Source organism: Gopherus evgoodei, chromosome 1, assembly GCF_007399415.2.
Source record: "Gopherus evgoodei ecotype Sinaloan lineage chromosome 1, rGopEvg1_v1.p, whole genome shotgun sequence".
Taxonomy (NCBI): domain Eukaryota; kingdom Metazoa; phylum Chordata; order Testudines; family Testudinidae; genus Gopherus; species Gopherus evgoodei.
This window is the reverse complement of record NC_044322.1, coordinates 107,668,920-107,684,328: the sequence shown is the minus strand read 5'-3', so window position 1 is coordinate 107,684,328 and position 15,409 is coordinate 107,668,920. Positions and strand designations below refer to the sequence as shown.

Below are 15,409 nucleotides of genomic sequence, written 5' to 3'. Positions count from 1 at the left end.
TTTTGGTACTGGAAAATGACCAACCAAAAAACTCCACTAAGTAAAGGCCAACAGTACCCTTATATTTGGGCAAGTTTGTGAAGAAGGTGCTCTATGTCCAAATGCATTTTCCAGAAGACACAAGACCCAGAAACCAGAGCTTTGGAGCGGAGCCCGGAGCTGGAATGCGGAGCAGCTCCAGAGCAGTGGAGCTGCAGGTTTTTTTGCGTGGAGCTGGAGCCAAGGCAGAGCACAGCTCCAAAGCGCTTCCACAAACAGTTCAGTCCTCCTGCAAACAACATGAGAATTGAAGGGCCTCAGCTGTGTAAATCAGTGTGCAACTTCGGGGTTGTTGAAAACCATTCTGAGCACTATTATGGAAAGCTCAATTGAGACCCTGTTCCACCAGTTCTGACTGGTGTTTCTGTGTATTAACACTGGAAATAGTTTTGTCATGTCCACACTAGCAGCTGAACCATGTTCAGGGGGGATCCTACTGCTGACAACCAGGCAGCTGTGGGTCATTTCCTTGTGTAGACAGACCCTATGTCTTTCTGAAAGAATCCAGATCATGCAGAATGAAGCCATAGAATCGTAACGAAGTATTAAAGTTCCTGTCTCAGCCTGAATCCTTGCTTATTTCATTATTTCAGATATAAGAAGTATAAAGGCAAGCTTTCCAAACAACTCATTAGTTTGCCATTGTGTATTCTGACTAGCTGGCAGATTCCTATTAATCCATCACTAATACACATTAATAGCATGCTGCCTTGCACACTTTCCTTCTAGGTTGATTTAAAATAATTCTCTGATTCCATTCTTCCCACACTTTCACCTTGGGGCTACCAGACAAAAAGCAAACACATTATGCTCCTTGGAAAAAGCACTTTGATTCAGTGAATTACCCTTTCCAAAGACTAGAGCTGATAGAATCTGGGCAGGAAATGGGAACCAGGCGGGAAGGTTATTTTCTTCACAGCAACCTCTACTTCCATAATAATCAAAATGAAAACAAAAATCCCTTGCATATTTCACACACAGCCTTGAGTTACATTCCACATTAAGGACCTACTGAATAAGTTTTTAATGTTCTTTAGCCCACCCTCCCTCTTCCTTAGGAATTGGTATGTCCGAGGGACACGTCTTCAGATCTTCGGTATTAGGGATGTAGCTAATGCATCTCGGGGGGATTGGGGGGAACTGCAAGACTTAGAGTCTGGGGGTAGCATAAGCAAAGTTCCTTGGCAGTGATTTAAAAAAAACAAACAACCACCAGTGACAGAACTATTTCCTTTTTAATAGGAAAGGTAAGTGAAAAGTCAAAACTTTCTGTAAATGTGAAATCGAATCTTCTAGCTAGAAGAATGCTAGCAATTTCAACAAGAAACATGTGACTGTGTATGTGGGATCCCTTGCTATTAAAGGGGTTGTTGTTTTGCTTTGTGTTAGGGAGAGAAAAATTAGCAACTAGCAAGTTACCTTTAAAAAATATTGTTGCTTCCTCCCACCCATGATTTAAAAAAAACCAAACATACCCTAAGATTCAAGACAATATTTATGACCTTTTGAAATGTGCTTTTGAAATTGCTTAACCCCAGGACTGCAAGAGAGATCATCAAAGATGATGAGCCAACACCGTGGGTAAATTAGTGAAATGTAATTCCACTAATTTAAATGGTGCTAAGCCAATTTACACCAGCTGAGATCTGGCTAAATGGCTCCAAAAATTTAAAATTTGTTACTTGGAGGCCCATCTAAGATTAACACAAAAATCTAGCATTTAAATGAGGCAGAAGGCACCTCTTAAACTGATACCCACAACTCCTCCTGGAAATTCCTAATTCAAGCTAACTCTCTTTAGTTTCCACACTGTAGAGAAACAACAGGAGGAGGAATTTGGATAGGGTTAGCCTGATTTCCACTTTACTAGCTGGAGTCTCGTGGCCTATGAATTCAGAGCATGAATGAAAGGAAAAAGTTCCTCAGTTGTGTGAGCACAAGAAAAGGTCTGAAGCAGGTTACCCTCCCCCCTTTCTAATTTTAGTCTTTATTATTTAATGACTTAATGTGTGTAAAGCCTCTGAAAACCTCAGGGACAGATCTTATTAATTAAATGCCCCCATACTGTTTTTTCTACCCCTGCCTCAGCTCAGCACACAAGATAGCTTACTGCATAGCTAATCGATATTTCTTTTCAGGCTCATTATTCAATGTGTGGCCTTATTTACTGCCCATCATCCAAACTCTGGCCTGAGCACAGAACTGTCAATTTCTTCATGGGTCTTTCTAGGGTGAACATCCCAAGACGCAGTGACCAGCGGAATACAGAGATCTACCCAAAAGGGGGCTAGAATCTGAAGTAGACTCCACGTACCGCCGCTGGGTATTGCTCCCTGTTTGGCTTCAGTGTCAGAGGCTCCTACTGCAGCCACCGTGGCGGGGTAGCCGAGGGGCCGCGGCAGAACCGGAGGAGGAGTAAATCTGGGCTGCGGGTAGCCCCACGTGGCTGGCTCAGCTGGATCTCTGCTCCGGCTCCGACTGCCTTCCTCTTCCGTCCTGCCCGGAGCCTGTCGGCGGGGCAGGGCGAGGCGGGAGCCTCTTAACTTTCAGCTGCCCGGGCGGGGCGAGCCCGCCCCCTCGCTCGCGGCACCGCTCGGCCGGGCAGGGATCGGCCAGGCCAGCTGGCCGCAGGAGCTCGGAGAAGGAGAAGGGGAAGGGGCGGCCCGGGATGCGGGTGCAGAGTCGAGGCTGCTGAGCTCCGGGCCGTGCGCGGCGGAGGCTCCCCGCAGGATGAAGCCCGACGGGAAGGTGGTGCTGCTGGGGGACATGAACGTGGGCAAGACCTCCTTGCTGCACCGCTACATGGAGAGGCGCTTCCAGGACACGATCAGCACGGTCGGGGGCGCCTTCTACCTCAAGCAGTGGGGGCCCTACAACATCTCCATCTGGGACACGGCAGGTAACCCCCTTTCTGCGGGGCAGAGACGGCCGCGGGGGCCTGAGCGGAGTTAGGCTGCGCTGGGGAGCCCCGGCAGCCTGGCGACTCCGGGCTGTTGCAGTCTGTTGTGTAAACCAAACAGAAAAGTGAATTTCCCCCTCCCCCTTTTTGGGGGAGTGGGGGGCATGGACTAGCGGCGGTGCGGGCGACTGGCGAGCAGCAGCACAACGTGTGTAGCCGGAGTTAGCTCAGCTCCGGCTGCGTTCAGGGACAAACGCCGGGGTGGCGTGGAGGTGGGTGCTGGTGTTGGTGCTGGTGGGTTGTGTTTCCGCAGAGCGCCCTTTGCTGGGATGGGAGAGCAGCGGCATTAAAGTCTGTCTGTGGTCAGTGTTTGCAGGCTAACCGGCTGCTCCCGCACACCTGAGCTGGGCTGTCACATGCACAGTATCGTGTCTCAGAGGGGGAACTTTTTCATGCCGTTAAGTAAATGGGTCGATGGCTTAGTTGCATGAGTAGCTGTTTTACGTGTTATGTTGTTGTAACTTTAAAAACCGCCTTAAAGGGGGTGGGGACATGTCTGTAACACAGTCTAGTACAGCAGTTCTCAAACTGTGAGTCGGGGCCCCAAAGTGGGTCGCAACCCCACTTTAATGGCATCACCAGGGCTGGCGTTAGACTTGCTGGGCCTAAGCCCGAACCCCACCACCTGGGGCCAAAGCCCAAGGGCTTCAGCTCTAGTTACAGGCCCCCCACTTTGGGTTGGTGCCCCCACCGAGGGCAGCGGGGCTTGGGTTTGGCTTTCTCCCGCCTCCCCCACCTGGGGCGGCAGGGCTCTGGCAGGCTCAGGCTTCGTCCCCTCTCCTGGGGTCATGCAGTAATTTTTGTTGTCAGAAGGGGGTTGTGATGCAATGAAGTTTGAGAACCCCTGAGGTAGTAATTATTCTCCACTAAGTTCCAAGACTCCAAATGGGGGCACAACAGTGGGGAGAGGAACTGCTGTGTGCATTCTGTTGCCATGTTTAGTATCGTAGGACCCCTCCCTTGCCCCCGTGGTTTTGTAACAGGAATTATTTTTTCCTATATGTCTGATGCCTAGTCTATTTGGGCACTAAGGTGATATAAAAACTTAAAATAAGTAGTAAATCTAAAATGAGATGTATTTGTGATTGATTTATATGCATTTGTTAGGTGCTCGTTACTGATATTTTGGGCACTTTTTACAAAATGTAGATGAAAATTAGAGGGGGTGGTGAATATGCCCCATCTCCTCACTTTTGTCTAGCTGTAGTAGTGGTCAGAATACTTTTTTCCTGAAAGACCAGTGCCAGACACTTATCCATCCACCGTAAAAATTATGAAGACATTAAAATATTCGTAGCTAGTTAGAAGCTGGAACAAATGTTTATGTTCTGCAGCATTCTTTCCAGGATCAGATATATGCACCCTACAGATAACAGTGGAGAGCTCTGGTTTGAAAAATGACACTCAAGTTCAGTGAACATTCTTGTATGTTTAATATTGAATCATTCTTCAGAACAGCTTGTGCAGGATTCAAGAACTTATCACAATATCATCACTGAAGCAAGACCAAGGTTTTATATTTAACTGAATAGTGTCCAAGGAGGGGAAAAAATGAAAACCTCTAGTACTGTTCATGCTTGTAAAACTTTGCCAGAAATGGAGAACTACAATAGCATGCAATACCCTAGTTTCCATTTGGTGATGCTTAGGCATTAACAGGAAAGTCTAATGACTTTCCGCATGTTTCATCAATACCAGTGCAATGAATATGCTGTCCAGTTGACATAGACTTGATTATTTCATCTAGTCCATCTAAAGTGGCTTTTGCTGAACTGTGTGTGAAGAGGAAACTACTGAAGTTTCTTAAGGAAAAATATTTATTTGGATAAGTGATCAAACAGAGTCTGATTTGTTTTCTACATTTGTGTTTCTAATTTTATGCAGAAAAATGCAGTTAAACAAAGATTATTTCCATACCAATAGCACGTATTTCAAGCTCCTTATCTCTCCTTTCTGGAGTTTACTCTTCTCCCCTGCCTTTCCTCCCTCCCCTACTCTCCCCCAACCCCCCCCCCCCCAAACAAAAAAAACCTTACGAAACTTAAGAGCCAGTTACTGAACTGACTTTCTTAATGTAGTAGTGGGGAGTATGTAGTGTTGGAGGTAGCTGATTGTCTCTGCTTTGACAGACCCATGTAAATGCAGGTAATTGATAAGTGGGATTTGTTTCAACAGAAGAAATACTAGTTGTATTATAGCGTCAGTAAGGCTGGTCTCCAGTTATTTTTCTCAGCTGTCTTCTGCTTCCTTATCCTTGAGAGGAAATCTTTATTTAAAGAGATGAGAGTCAAATTTAATAACTGTATGATAAAACAAATACCAGGAAGAAAAAGAAAATTGAGGGGATAGTAGGTAAAGGTGAAAGGATCCTCTTGGCCAGAGTTTCTCAAACAGGGGTCGCCGCTTGTGTAGGGAAAGCCCCTGGAAGCCACGACCTGCTGGACCTGTGGATGGGGCAGGTAAACATACCAGCCCGGCCCACCGGGGGCTTTCCTTACACAAGCGGCGACCCCTGTTTGAGAAACCCTGCTCTTGGCAGTATCACGGCTCATGGCAAAAGTGGGAATTTCACACTTACACCTCATGTTAATATTTGAGTGCAAATAATATACTGCATGTACCTATAGAATCTGTACCCTATCCCAGGGTTCTCAAAACACCAACTCTTGCTGGTGGTCACTCTGACAATTTTTCCTAAAATACTTAATTTTAGGAAAAACAAATAAATATACACATGTCTATGTCGAAATCATTTTAATTTATTTATGCAGGATTTTTTTTTCAGACTCAGTAGTAAAAGTGATGTGTAGTTATCTCTATTCATTATTGGACCTAAACAGAATAGAAACACAAATAAAGTGCTTTGCATGTTTTGTTTTTTTTTGGTTGATTTTGTTTTTTAGATGTGCTAGCTAGTAAATCTGCTACTGTAAAAAGTGATTTTGTATATTTGTTAATATCACTTTTCACAGGAGACTGACTCAGCCCGGACAAGCTGGGGGGACAAATTAAGCCCTAGGTGGGGAGGGAGGCAGGGAAGACCAGGAGCAATGTAGGAATGAGCCCAGGGCTGGAGTTTGAAGCCCTGCAGCTGGGGGATGGAGTCTGCCGCCACATGGCTAACGGCTGCCACCCACCACCACCACCCAGGGCCGAAGCCTGAGCCCCACTGCCCCAAGGAAGGTGGGGAGCTCACACTGGTTGCCTGCTCCTACAGTGTTTGTGGCTCCAGGAGGGGGCAGGGACCAGCCACTGCTGGTGGCCTTGGGGAGGGACAGCTGCTTTGCTCCACTTCCCCCACATTGCAACCTAGGAGGCTGTGGCCACAAGAAAAGCCCCTTGTGGCCACATGTGAGAAACGCTGGACTATCCTAATATGTAGTTTAAAAAAACCAACCAACCAACCCAAGGAAGCTTTGAATTATGAAACAAGAGGGATGAGAAAGTAAATTGACTGATCACTCTGACTGCAAGAGTAACACAGATTTGAAAAGTACATACTGCTCCTACATCAAGTTAATCACTGATCTCTTGAGTCACTTAAAATATGTTTCATGTTGATCAGGCAAGCCTGCGCATCCTGCATTGTTACTAAAGCATACTTTGGCACAGAACTAATCATATATCTGTTTCCAGGAAAGAGTTGAATTTTCATGCCAGACAACAACTGATAACAGAACATTGAGTCAAACATCTAAAATGCGACACTATCAGTCTTATAGCACCTTCACAGCCTACTGAGTACAGGTACCTTGTTTTACTTGGAATCTTTAAAAGCTGTTGGCTAGAAATTTTGAAACTCTTTGAAAAATTCCAAGAATCAAAGGAAATTTTCCTAAAAAATACACCAGTTCTTACCTCCTCTTGCTGTACTCAATAATCTCTTTGGCAGGTTCAGCCTGAGAGGTCATGGACCTAATTCAGCAGTCTCATAGACTTTAAGGTCAGAAGGTACCATAATGATCATCTAGTCTGACCTGCTGCACATTGCAGGCCACAGAACCTTTTCCACCCACTCCTGTAATAGACCCATAATCTCTGGCTGAGTTACTGAAGTCCTCAAATCGTGTTTTAAAGACTTCACATTACAGAGAAACCACAATTTACATTTCAAGTGACCAAGGTCACGTGCTGAAGAGGAAGGGGAAACCTCTTTGCCAATCTGACTAATGGGAAAATTCCTTTCCAACCCCAAATACAGTGATCCGTTAGACCCAGAGCATGTGGGCAAGACCCAGCAGCTAGAAACCTGGGAAAGAATTCTCTCTAGTAACTCAGAGCCCTCCCTATCTAGTGCCCCGTCTCTGGCCATTGAGGAGTCTTACTACTGGCAGTTGCTAATGGGCCACATGCCATTGTATGCAGTCCCATCATACCATCCCCTCCATAATCTTATCAAGCTCAGTCTTGAAGCCAGTTAGGTTTCTTTGTCCCCACTGCTCTCCTTGGAAGGCTGTCCCAGAACTTCTAACTGTCAGAGAAGTGAAATCATCTAATTTCCAAGCCTGAAATCTGTCAATGGCCAGTTTATATCCATTTGTTTTTCTGTCCACATTGATGCTTAACTTAAATAATTCCTCTCTCTCTGGTATTTAGCCCTCTGATGTATTTTTAGAGAGCAATCCTATCTCCCCTCAGCTTTCTTTTGGTTAGGCTAAACACGCCAAGCTCTTTGACTCTCCTCTCATAAGGTAACTTTTCCATTCCTTGGATCGTCCTAGTAGCCCTTCTTGGCTCCTGTTCTAGTTTGAGATGATCTTTCTTCAATGTGGAATACCAGAATTGCACACAGTATTCCAGATAAGGTCTCACCAATGCCCTGTATAGTGGTACTAATACTACCCTATTTCTGTTGGATGCCTGATGATAATGCAGTACTAGGATGCCTTTGTAACGGCCACATCACATTGGTGGCTCATAGTTATCCTATGATCAACCAATATACCCAAGTCTTTCTGCTCCTCTGTCTCTTCCAACTGATAAGTCTACAGTTCCCTAAATGCATGACTTTGCACTATTAAATTTCATCCTGTTTCTGTTTTCAAAGTCCTCCAGATCTTCTTGTATGATATTCTGGTCCTCCTCCATATTGGTAATACCTCCCAACTTTGTCATCTGCAAATTTTATTAGCACAGTCTTCCTTTTTGTGCCAAGGTCAGTAAAAAAAAATGATTGGTCCTAAGACTGATCCCTGAGGAACTCCACTAGTAACCTCCCTCCAGCCTCACGGTTAATCTTTCAGTATGTCCTGTTGTAGTCTCCCCTTTAACCAGTTCCTTATCCACCTTTCAATTCTCATATTAATCCCTATCTTATCCGAAGTAACTAATATTTTCCCATGTGGAACTGTATCAAATGCTTTACTGAAACCCAGATGGAGTTGTCTTAAAAATCAGTTATCTTCTCAAGGAGAAGATCAGGTTGGTCTGGCTGGTGCGATGTATTTTTTGTAAACAGTTAGTCGGTCCCTATGCTTACCCTTAAGTGTTGTGCTGAATGATGATAAACTTAAGTACATGCGTAAATACTCTGCTAACAGCAGGTCAGGTCTTTCCGGGTGAGGCCCTGCTGCTCCAATCCCTCTCCAGTCCTTTGCACTCTCATTCTGACCTCAAAAAGATCAATTGCCAAGTTGAGTCCACACCTCTTATGTTTTTCTCTGTGCATGCACTTTAAGATGGGAGAACAGAAACTGAAAGAGAGCTTCAATTTTTCCTTTTTTTTTTTTTTTCATGTAGGATTTTTCACAGCAAATAGTAAACTTAACCTGTTTCTGTTGCACTTGGATGGCTGCTAAAATAATTAGGTTTTGCTCTATGTAGGTAATTGAATATTTGAGTCTTAACAATACTAAAATGTCAAAGCACAAAATTACTTTACTATTAAAACCTAACTCCATGCATTACTTTTTAAAAAGACTGTTTAACTCATGAGAATTTTCTTCCTGAAGCTACTAACTAAAGTGTGAACTGTATGTCTACAAAGTACTGCACTATTTAAAAGATAATAAATTGCTGGATTGGAACCTTATTTTCAAAACACGTAGGCCCAGATTTTTAAAAGTATTTAGGCACTGCAGTGCTCAGTAACATCTAACTGATTTAGGAGCCTAGGACCTTTCTAGAATGAGATTTAAGCTGCTAAACTAGGTCAGCATTGGAATGTTGAGTGCTGCAATTCCTTAAATACCTTTAAAAATCTGGGCTTTAAGCATATGGTCTATTGAGACCTCCTTGGTAGTTGGGGGGAGGGGCTGGAGCGGGAAATCAAAACCAAGCAACAGAGGTGAGATCCTCAGCAAAAGGATCTTTCTTTGACAAAATGGCTGTGGAATCAAAAGCTGGGGAATGAAGGATGTTTATGTAAAAAAATATAATATACATTTTTTTCTGGCAGCTGACATCAGTCAGGGAATAAAACAAGATCTTCTTGCTGTGAGTAAGCTGTGTGCTTGTTTGAGTTAGAGCCAATAGCCTTTCATCTTCTGCAGACTGGAGTTCAAATGCAGATTGAAATTCTGGTGGCCTTACAGGAGCCCGGCTTAGTGAAATGGAAAATTACCATCTGGTTTGTGCAATTAGTGTTTTAGAGGCTGCTAATTTCTTTGGGAAGTTTTGTCTCTATGCTAAGCTTAAATGACTTGCATTTGTACTGTTGACAGATTAAAGGAAAGTTCAGCAACAACAAAACTTCTCAGTGACTAGCTGTCTCTTCTAGATGTTTCCTCTAATGCTGGCTCCTTGTCAAAGTAACAGACTTGCAAGTTGATGGAAAGTATTTTACAAACTGAATTTGCTGAAGCAATAATAGTATTTTACAAAGGGAGCTGGCTAATGCATTTACCACCAGACAGTCATGTGTTTGCACAGGAATGACAAGGCGTGATGGTTAGAACTGCCCCTCCCCCACCCGTAAGCTGAGCTGTTTCTGCATGAGAACAGACTCCCCCGCAGCAAAAAATAATCAGCTATGAACCAGTTGTAATGCTTTCCTTCAGCATCTGCCGATTTCTTCCATGATCGGGAGGGGGAATCATAAACATGCCCTCAATTGCAATGTATCCTCTTTCTTTCGGCAATAAAGCTGACTTTCCTCTGCAGAACGAGCTCACTGCATGTGAGCGCTCTCTCCTATGATGATCATGGGGATGGGAATTGGAGGCAAGAACAGGAAGTTTGCTTTAAAAAAAAAATCCACAGAAACATGGTTTTTCTATGATTTATAAATCTTCTCATTTCAGAGATTTTTCTGCCCGGGCACAGTACAGACAGCGGGCTGGTCTACGCTACCACTGAAGATGCTGTAACTTACATCACTCAGTGGTGTGAAAAAGATTCCCCCCCCAAGCAATGCAAATTACATCGACTTAAGTGCTGTCCACAATGCTGCTATATCTGCAGGAAACACTTAAGGAATGGGATGGAAAATACTGTGTGATCTGCTGATGACCACATCTCAAGAGAGAGATTTCAGAATTAAAGGTGGTTCACAGCAAAGTATTCAAAAATGATTAGGGGCATGGAAGTTGTCTTCTGTGAATAGATAGGAAACTTTTGCTTTCCCTGTCCTGTAACTTGAGGGCATTCAGTTAAATTAAAAGCTTGCAAATTCAGAACTGATGAAAGGAAATACTTTTGCATACTGTGTGTAATTAGAACGTGGAAACTAATTACAGCAGAAAGGTGTTGAGGCCAAGAATTTAGAAAGATCCAAAAAGGATTGGATGTTTGCATGGATAATGAGACTGTCCAGTTAACGCTAACACATTTTGTAAGCAATGCTAAACCTCATGTTTAAGGGTTTAAGAGATCAGGATGAGAGGTAATGTGAGGGCTGTGTTACCTCACATCTGCCTACTTTGTGATTCTTACACTTTCCTATGAAGTATCTGGAATTGGTCACTTTGAGAAACAGGAGACTGCTTTAGATAGATCAGGGGTCGGCAACCTCTGGCATGCGGCTCGCCAGGGTAAGTACCCTGGTGGGCTGGGCCAGTTTGTTTACCTGCCATGTCGGCAGGTTCAGCTGATGGCGGCTCCCACTGCCTGCGGTTTGCCGTCCTAGGCCAGTGGAGGCAGCAGGTAGTGGTGCAGGCTGAAGGATGTGCTGACTGTGGCTTCCCGCCACCCCTATTGGCGTAGGACAGTGAACTGCGGCCAGTGGGAGCCGCGATCGGCTGAATCTGCCAACACGACAGGTAAACAAACTGGCCCGGCCCGCCAGGGTGCTTACCCTGGCAAGCTGCATGCCAGAGATTGCTGACCCCTGAGATAGATCATCTTGGATCCAGTATGGCAATTCCTGTTTTCCCAGCTCTGGATTTAACCTCTTTCCCAACTTTGAGTTTAAATCTATACTTTGTCTGAGGTATTTAAGAATACAGTGTTAAAAAAACCTACCAAACAAACAAAAAAGCCCCAGCACTGTTCTAGCATACACTCACTGAACTATTATGTTATTTCTCATGTATCTCTCTGACCTGTTCATGACTGAAAAATTTCCAGAACCAGTAAGTCAATATTTCACAAAGGGGAACAGCTTAGTGGCTGCACACAGCTCAGCTTAGGTAATTGAAGACTTCTTGTTGGCTTTTTAATTTTGAGAGGAGGCAGGAGGAGATTTGTGGAGATACTATGAGACAATTATAGGGGTTAATTTTGTTTGAGATGTCCTCAGGAGAGAGGGGAAAAATACACTTGTTCAGTCTTCGGAGAACAATGTTTTAATTTGGAAACCTGCTGTTGAGTATAGATGAGTTTGAAAAAGTCTGAGGTTAACCTTGGATTGAGTGAAGATGTATAGTTCAAGACTTATTCTTTTTCTGTTTGAGTACCAAGCTGAGGTTGAGGAAGGCCTGGAAAAAATAGCATAGGGAAGCGGGTGCTATGTCTGCACTGTGCCCTTCCCCAAAATGAATAAAGTATTTAAAGAATGTGACTAATCTCACAATTTATAAATGGTCAATCAAATTTCAACTCGGTGTTCAGTAATCTTGTACGCTTTCAGTAGTTAGTGGTGAATGATCAAGGGACTGTGTGTGTGTTGTGGGTTTGTTTGGTGTGGTCTCTTTTTTGTTTTTAACTATAGTGAAAACTTTTTGGTGGGGACAGGACTTGCGGGAGAGAAACAGATGGACTGTGAGATGCGCAATGAGGTATGGAGCCTTTCATTGCTAAAAGAACAAGAGTACTTGTGGCACCTTAGAGGGTAACAAATTTATTTGAGCATAAGCTTTCATGGGCTACAGCCCACTTCTTCGGATGCATATGTAAGCAGTGTCAGGATAAGCTCTACACTGACATCTGGTGGAAAGAATTTCAGAGAGTATATTTGCATAGGCACGCCTACCTTATCCCAGACTGCTGAGCGGTGGGACTGCTTGGTGACAAATGACTCACCCTCAGTTGGGTGGTACTTGCTAGACAAGGGACATGGGTTCCAAAACCCAGAGAATTGAGAGAGGCTGGGGACAGGTATCTGTGCCTGGTGGTGCAGTCTCCTTGTGCAGCCAGAAGCACCAGTTGCACCCCCTCCTCTCTCCACTGTGGAATATCAGAGTTGATTTTTTTTATTCCCTCAAGAATCTAGATACAGGTTACTGAGCTGAAATCACTTTGGCTAATGGTGCACTAGCACTGGGGCTCCCCTACTATGAGCTGGAATCACTAAAGAGCTGAAAATCACTAAAGAGCTGAAATTATTGAGCTGAGAGCACTGAGTACTGTGCTAACTAGTGGGGAGCCCAAAGCTATACTGTGGAACAGAGCTGCTGGTGGAGTGGAGCAGTTTGTGTGGACGGCTGGAGCGGATCACGGGACAGCTGGTGGAGCAGAGCGGCTGGCAGAGCGGAGTAGCTGTGAGACGGGTGGAGCGGCCCACAGAGCGCACTGAGCTGAGCAGTTTGCAGGGACAACTGGAGCAGCCCACAGTACAGCTGGTGGAGCAGAGCAGATGGTGGAGCGGAGCAGTTTGTAAGGACGGCTGGAGGAGCAGAGTGGAGCGGCCGGTAAAGCGGAGCAGTTCGGGGAGAAGGTGGGAGCAGAATCCACGGAGAGGCAGGGCAGTTGGCCCCGGACCACGTAAGGTGCCCCTTTCTACCCAGGCTGGGGGGAGGGGCCTCTGCAGTTAAACTCTCGAACTTTGGGGGCTGCACTGACCCAGGACAGAGACTTTTGGGATTGTGGGACTTTTGGGACTGTGGGTGATTTGGGGGGGTTGCTGGACTCAAGAGCCCAGGAAAGAGGACACAGCCCAATTTCCTGGGGTGGGTCTTTGCTCACAGTTGGGTCTGTGAACTCTAGTTGAGGTGTTTTTCCCAATTTAGTGTTTGTTGTTTATCTCATGTATTAAACCTTTTCTTCTACACCTAGACTCTGTGCTTGCGAGAGGGGAAGCATTGCCTCTTTGAGGCGCCTAGGGGTGTGTGTAAGATTTTCCCAGGTCACTGGGCGGGGGCTCGAGCTGGTTTGGCATTGGGTTATTGAAACAGAACCCCTGGATACTGAACCCGGCCCTTGTTGCTGCCAACTCAGAAGGGCAGAAGGGTTACACATAGAATGGAACATATATTGAGGGGAGATATATACACATACAGAGAGCATGAAAAGATGGGAGTTGTTTTACCAACTCTGAGAGGCCAATTAAGTAAGAGAAAAAATCTTTTGAAGTGATAATCAAGATAGCCCAGGACAGACAGTTTGATAAGAAGTGTGAGAATACTTACTATCTTGATTATCACTTATTTAATTGGCCTCTCAGAGTTGGTGAAACAACTCCCACCTTTTCATGCTCTTTGTATGTGTATATATATCTCCTCAATATATGTTCCATTCTATGCATCCGAAGAAGTCGGCTGTAGCCCATGAAAGCTTTATGCTCAAATAAATTTGTTAGTCTCTAAGGTGTCACAAGTACTCCTGTTCTTTTTGCAGATACAGACTAACACGGCTGCTACTCTGAAACCTTTCATTTCAAAGTCACTGATTTATAATTTAGCTAAGTTTCATCACAAGCAGAACCTGATTGTTTCAGTAACTGTTCAATTGCCAATATGAAAAGGGTAAAAAATTGGCACCCTTGTTGGCATTCTCAGGAAGTGTGTCAAAGACTGATTTACCCTCCTTGGTAAGGTTGATATGTATTAACCGGGCAGTGTGGGGAAGCTTACACAGCTGTTGCCTGTACTGTATTTGTTCTGTTCAGGAATGCAAAATGTCAGCCTGCTGGAGCACCTTTCACAAACATAAAACTCAGTTAAAATGTCTGTTGTAGCTTTGTAAGAACTTACCAGCTGTTGAGCGATATTTTTCTTTTGTTCCTGTGCGAACAATACTTTTTCTACGTTAATATTCTCTCCGTTCTTCTGTGTAGAAAACAGTGTGGAGAATAGTGAATTTAGCAGTTAATCTGCAGCATAAAGAAGAGCATGTAAACCTGACTTCTCATTTTGTGTGCCCAATAGTAATTTTAATTTTCTAAGTTTTATGCTAATTGGATACCAATTCAAGAATGGATCCCAGATATTTACTTAAATGACTTGGCTATCCTATATATTCCCGTTGAACTAAAAGCAAAGTGTGGTGCATTCATTTTTATGTTCAACGGACATGGTATTTTCCAGCAGTAGTTTCTTAGAGTGCTCAGGAAAAACAAGTACTCTTCTTATTGCACATTGTATACTGTTCATGGTCAATGAGCCTCCCTCTTGAGGACAGCTCACTAATACAGTAATTAGTTAGTCTCCTAGGTGAGCTGATGTTTTTCACTGTTAAGTGCCACATCTCTGCAAGTTTTACCAAGTGATTGATGTATGTTGTAAGAAATTGAAACAAGCCCTTAAACGTAGTTTGTGCAACAACCACTAACTGCCACTTTTCTAAACTTCTCCTTTTAAGCCACTTAAGGGCTTGATGCAGGATGATATCACACCCTAGAGCCTTATGAACTTTCAAGCAATTCTAGCTGTGCCAGCATTTCACCTTCAGTTGAAATTGTAAACTTAGTAATTCCACACTGGACTAGTGCAATATATTAAACAAGACATTCTTTATATGGAGTTTGACAGGAAAAGGCATTGATTCAACAATAGAGAAAAATGTAGTATTTGCTCTCATTAATGAAGATGTTGGGAATGAAAGGATCCTGTTTTTTTTTCCCCCTGAGTCCCAGTGACCACCTGTCTTTTCAGGAAGTGCTCAATGGGACTCTCTTGGGATTTGATCAAAGCTTTTCCTATAGATCGTATGTTAAGGTTCTTTCTCCCACTGCTGTGGTTGTAAGATTCATCTGCAGTGACTGAACGCTTGCAAATCTGGGAAGCAGGACTTGGACCAGGTGATTAACTTTAGGTCTTGCATGTGGCACAGCAGAGCTGGCCAAAGGAAGTGGTTTTTTGTTTTTTAACTTGAGTG

At 44.1% G+C, this 15,409-nt stretch overlaps 1 protein-coding gene and 1 long non-coding RNA gene across 2 annotated transcripts in view; one reads left to right on the top strand and one right to left on the bottom strand.

Annotated features, from left to right (window-relative positions):
- LOC115654380 overlaps window positions 1–2,508 on the bottom strand; it is a 70,314-nt gene extending 67,806 nt beyond the window's left edge. Inside the window, exon 1 of the long non-coding RNA XR_004001185.1 lies at window positions 2,354–2,508. This is a non-coding gene — a long non-coding RNA (uncharacterized LOC115654380). The remainder of the gene's footprint in view (window positions 1–2,353) is intronic.
- A 99-nt stretch (window positions 2,509–2,607) lies between these two features.
- Window positions 2,608–15,409, top strand: part of RAB20 (RAB20, member RAS oncogene family) — a 43,574-nt gene continuing 30,772 nt past the window's right edge. Inside the window, exon 1 of the mRNA XM_030568540.1 lies at window positions 2,608–2,938. Within this exon, the coding sequence (XP_030424400.1) occupies window positions 2,770–2,938 (169 nt within the window). The 5' untranslated portion in view covers window positions 2,608–2,769. The remainder of the gene's footprint in view (window positions 2,939–15,409) is intronic.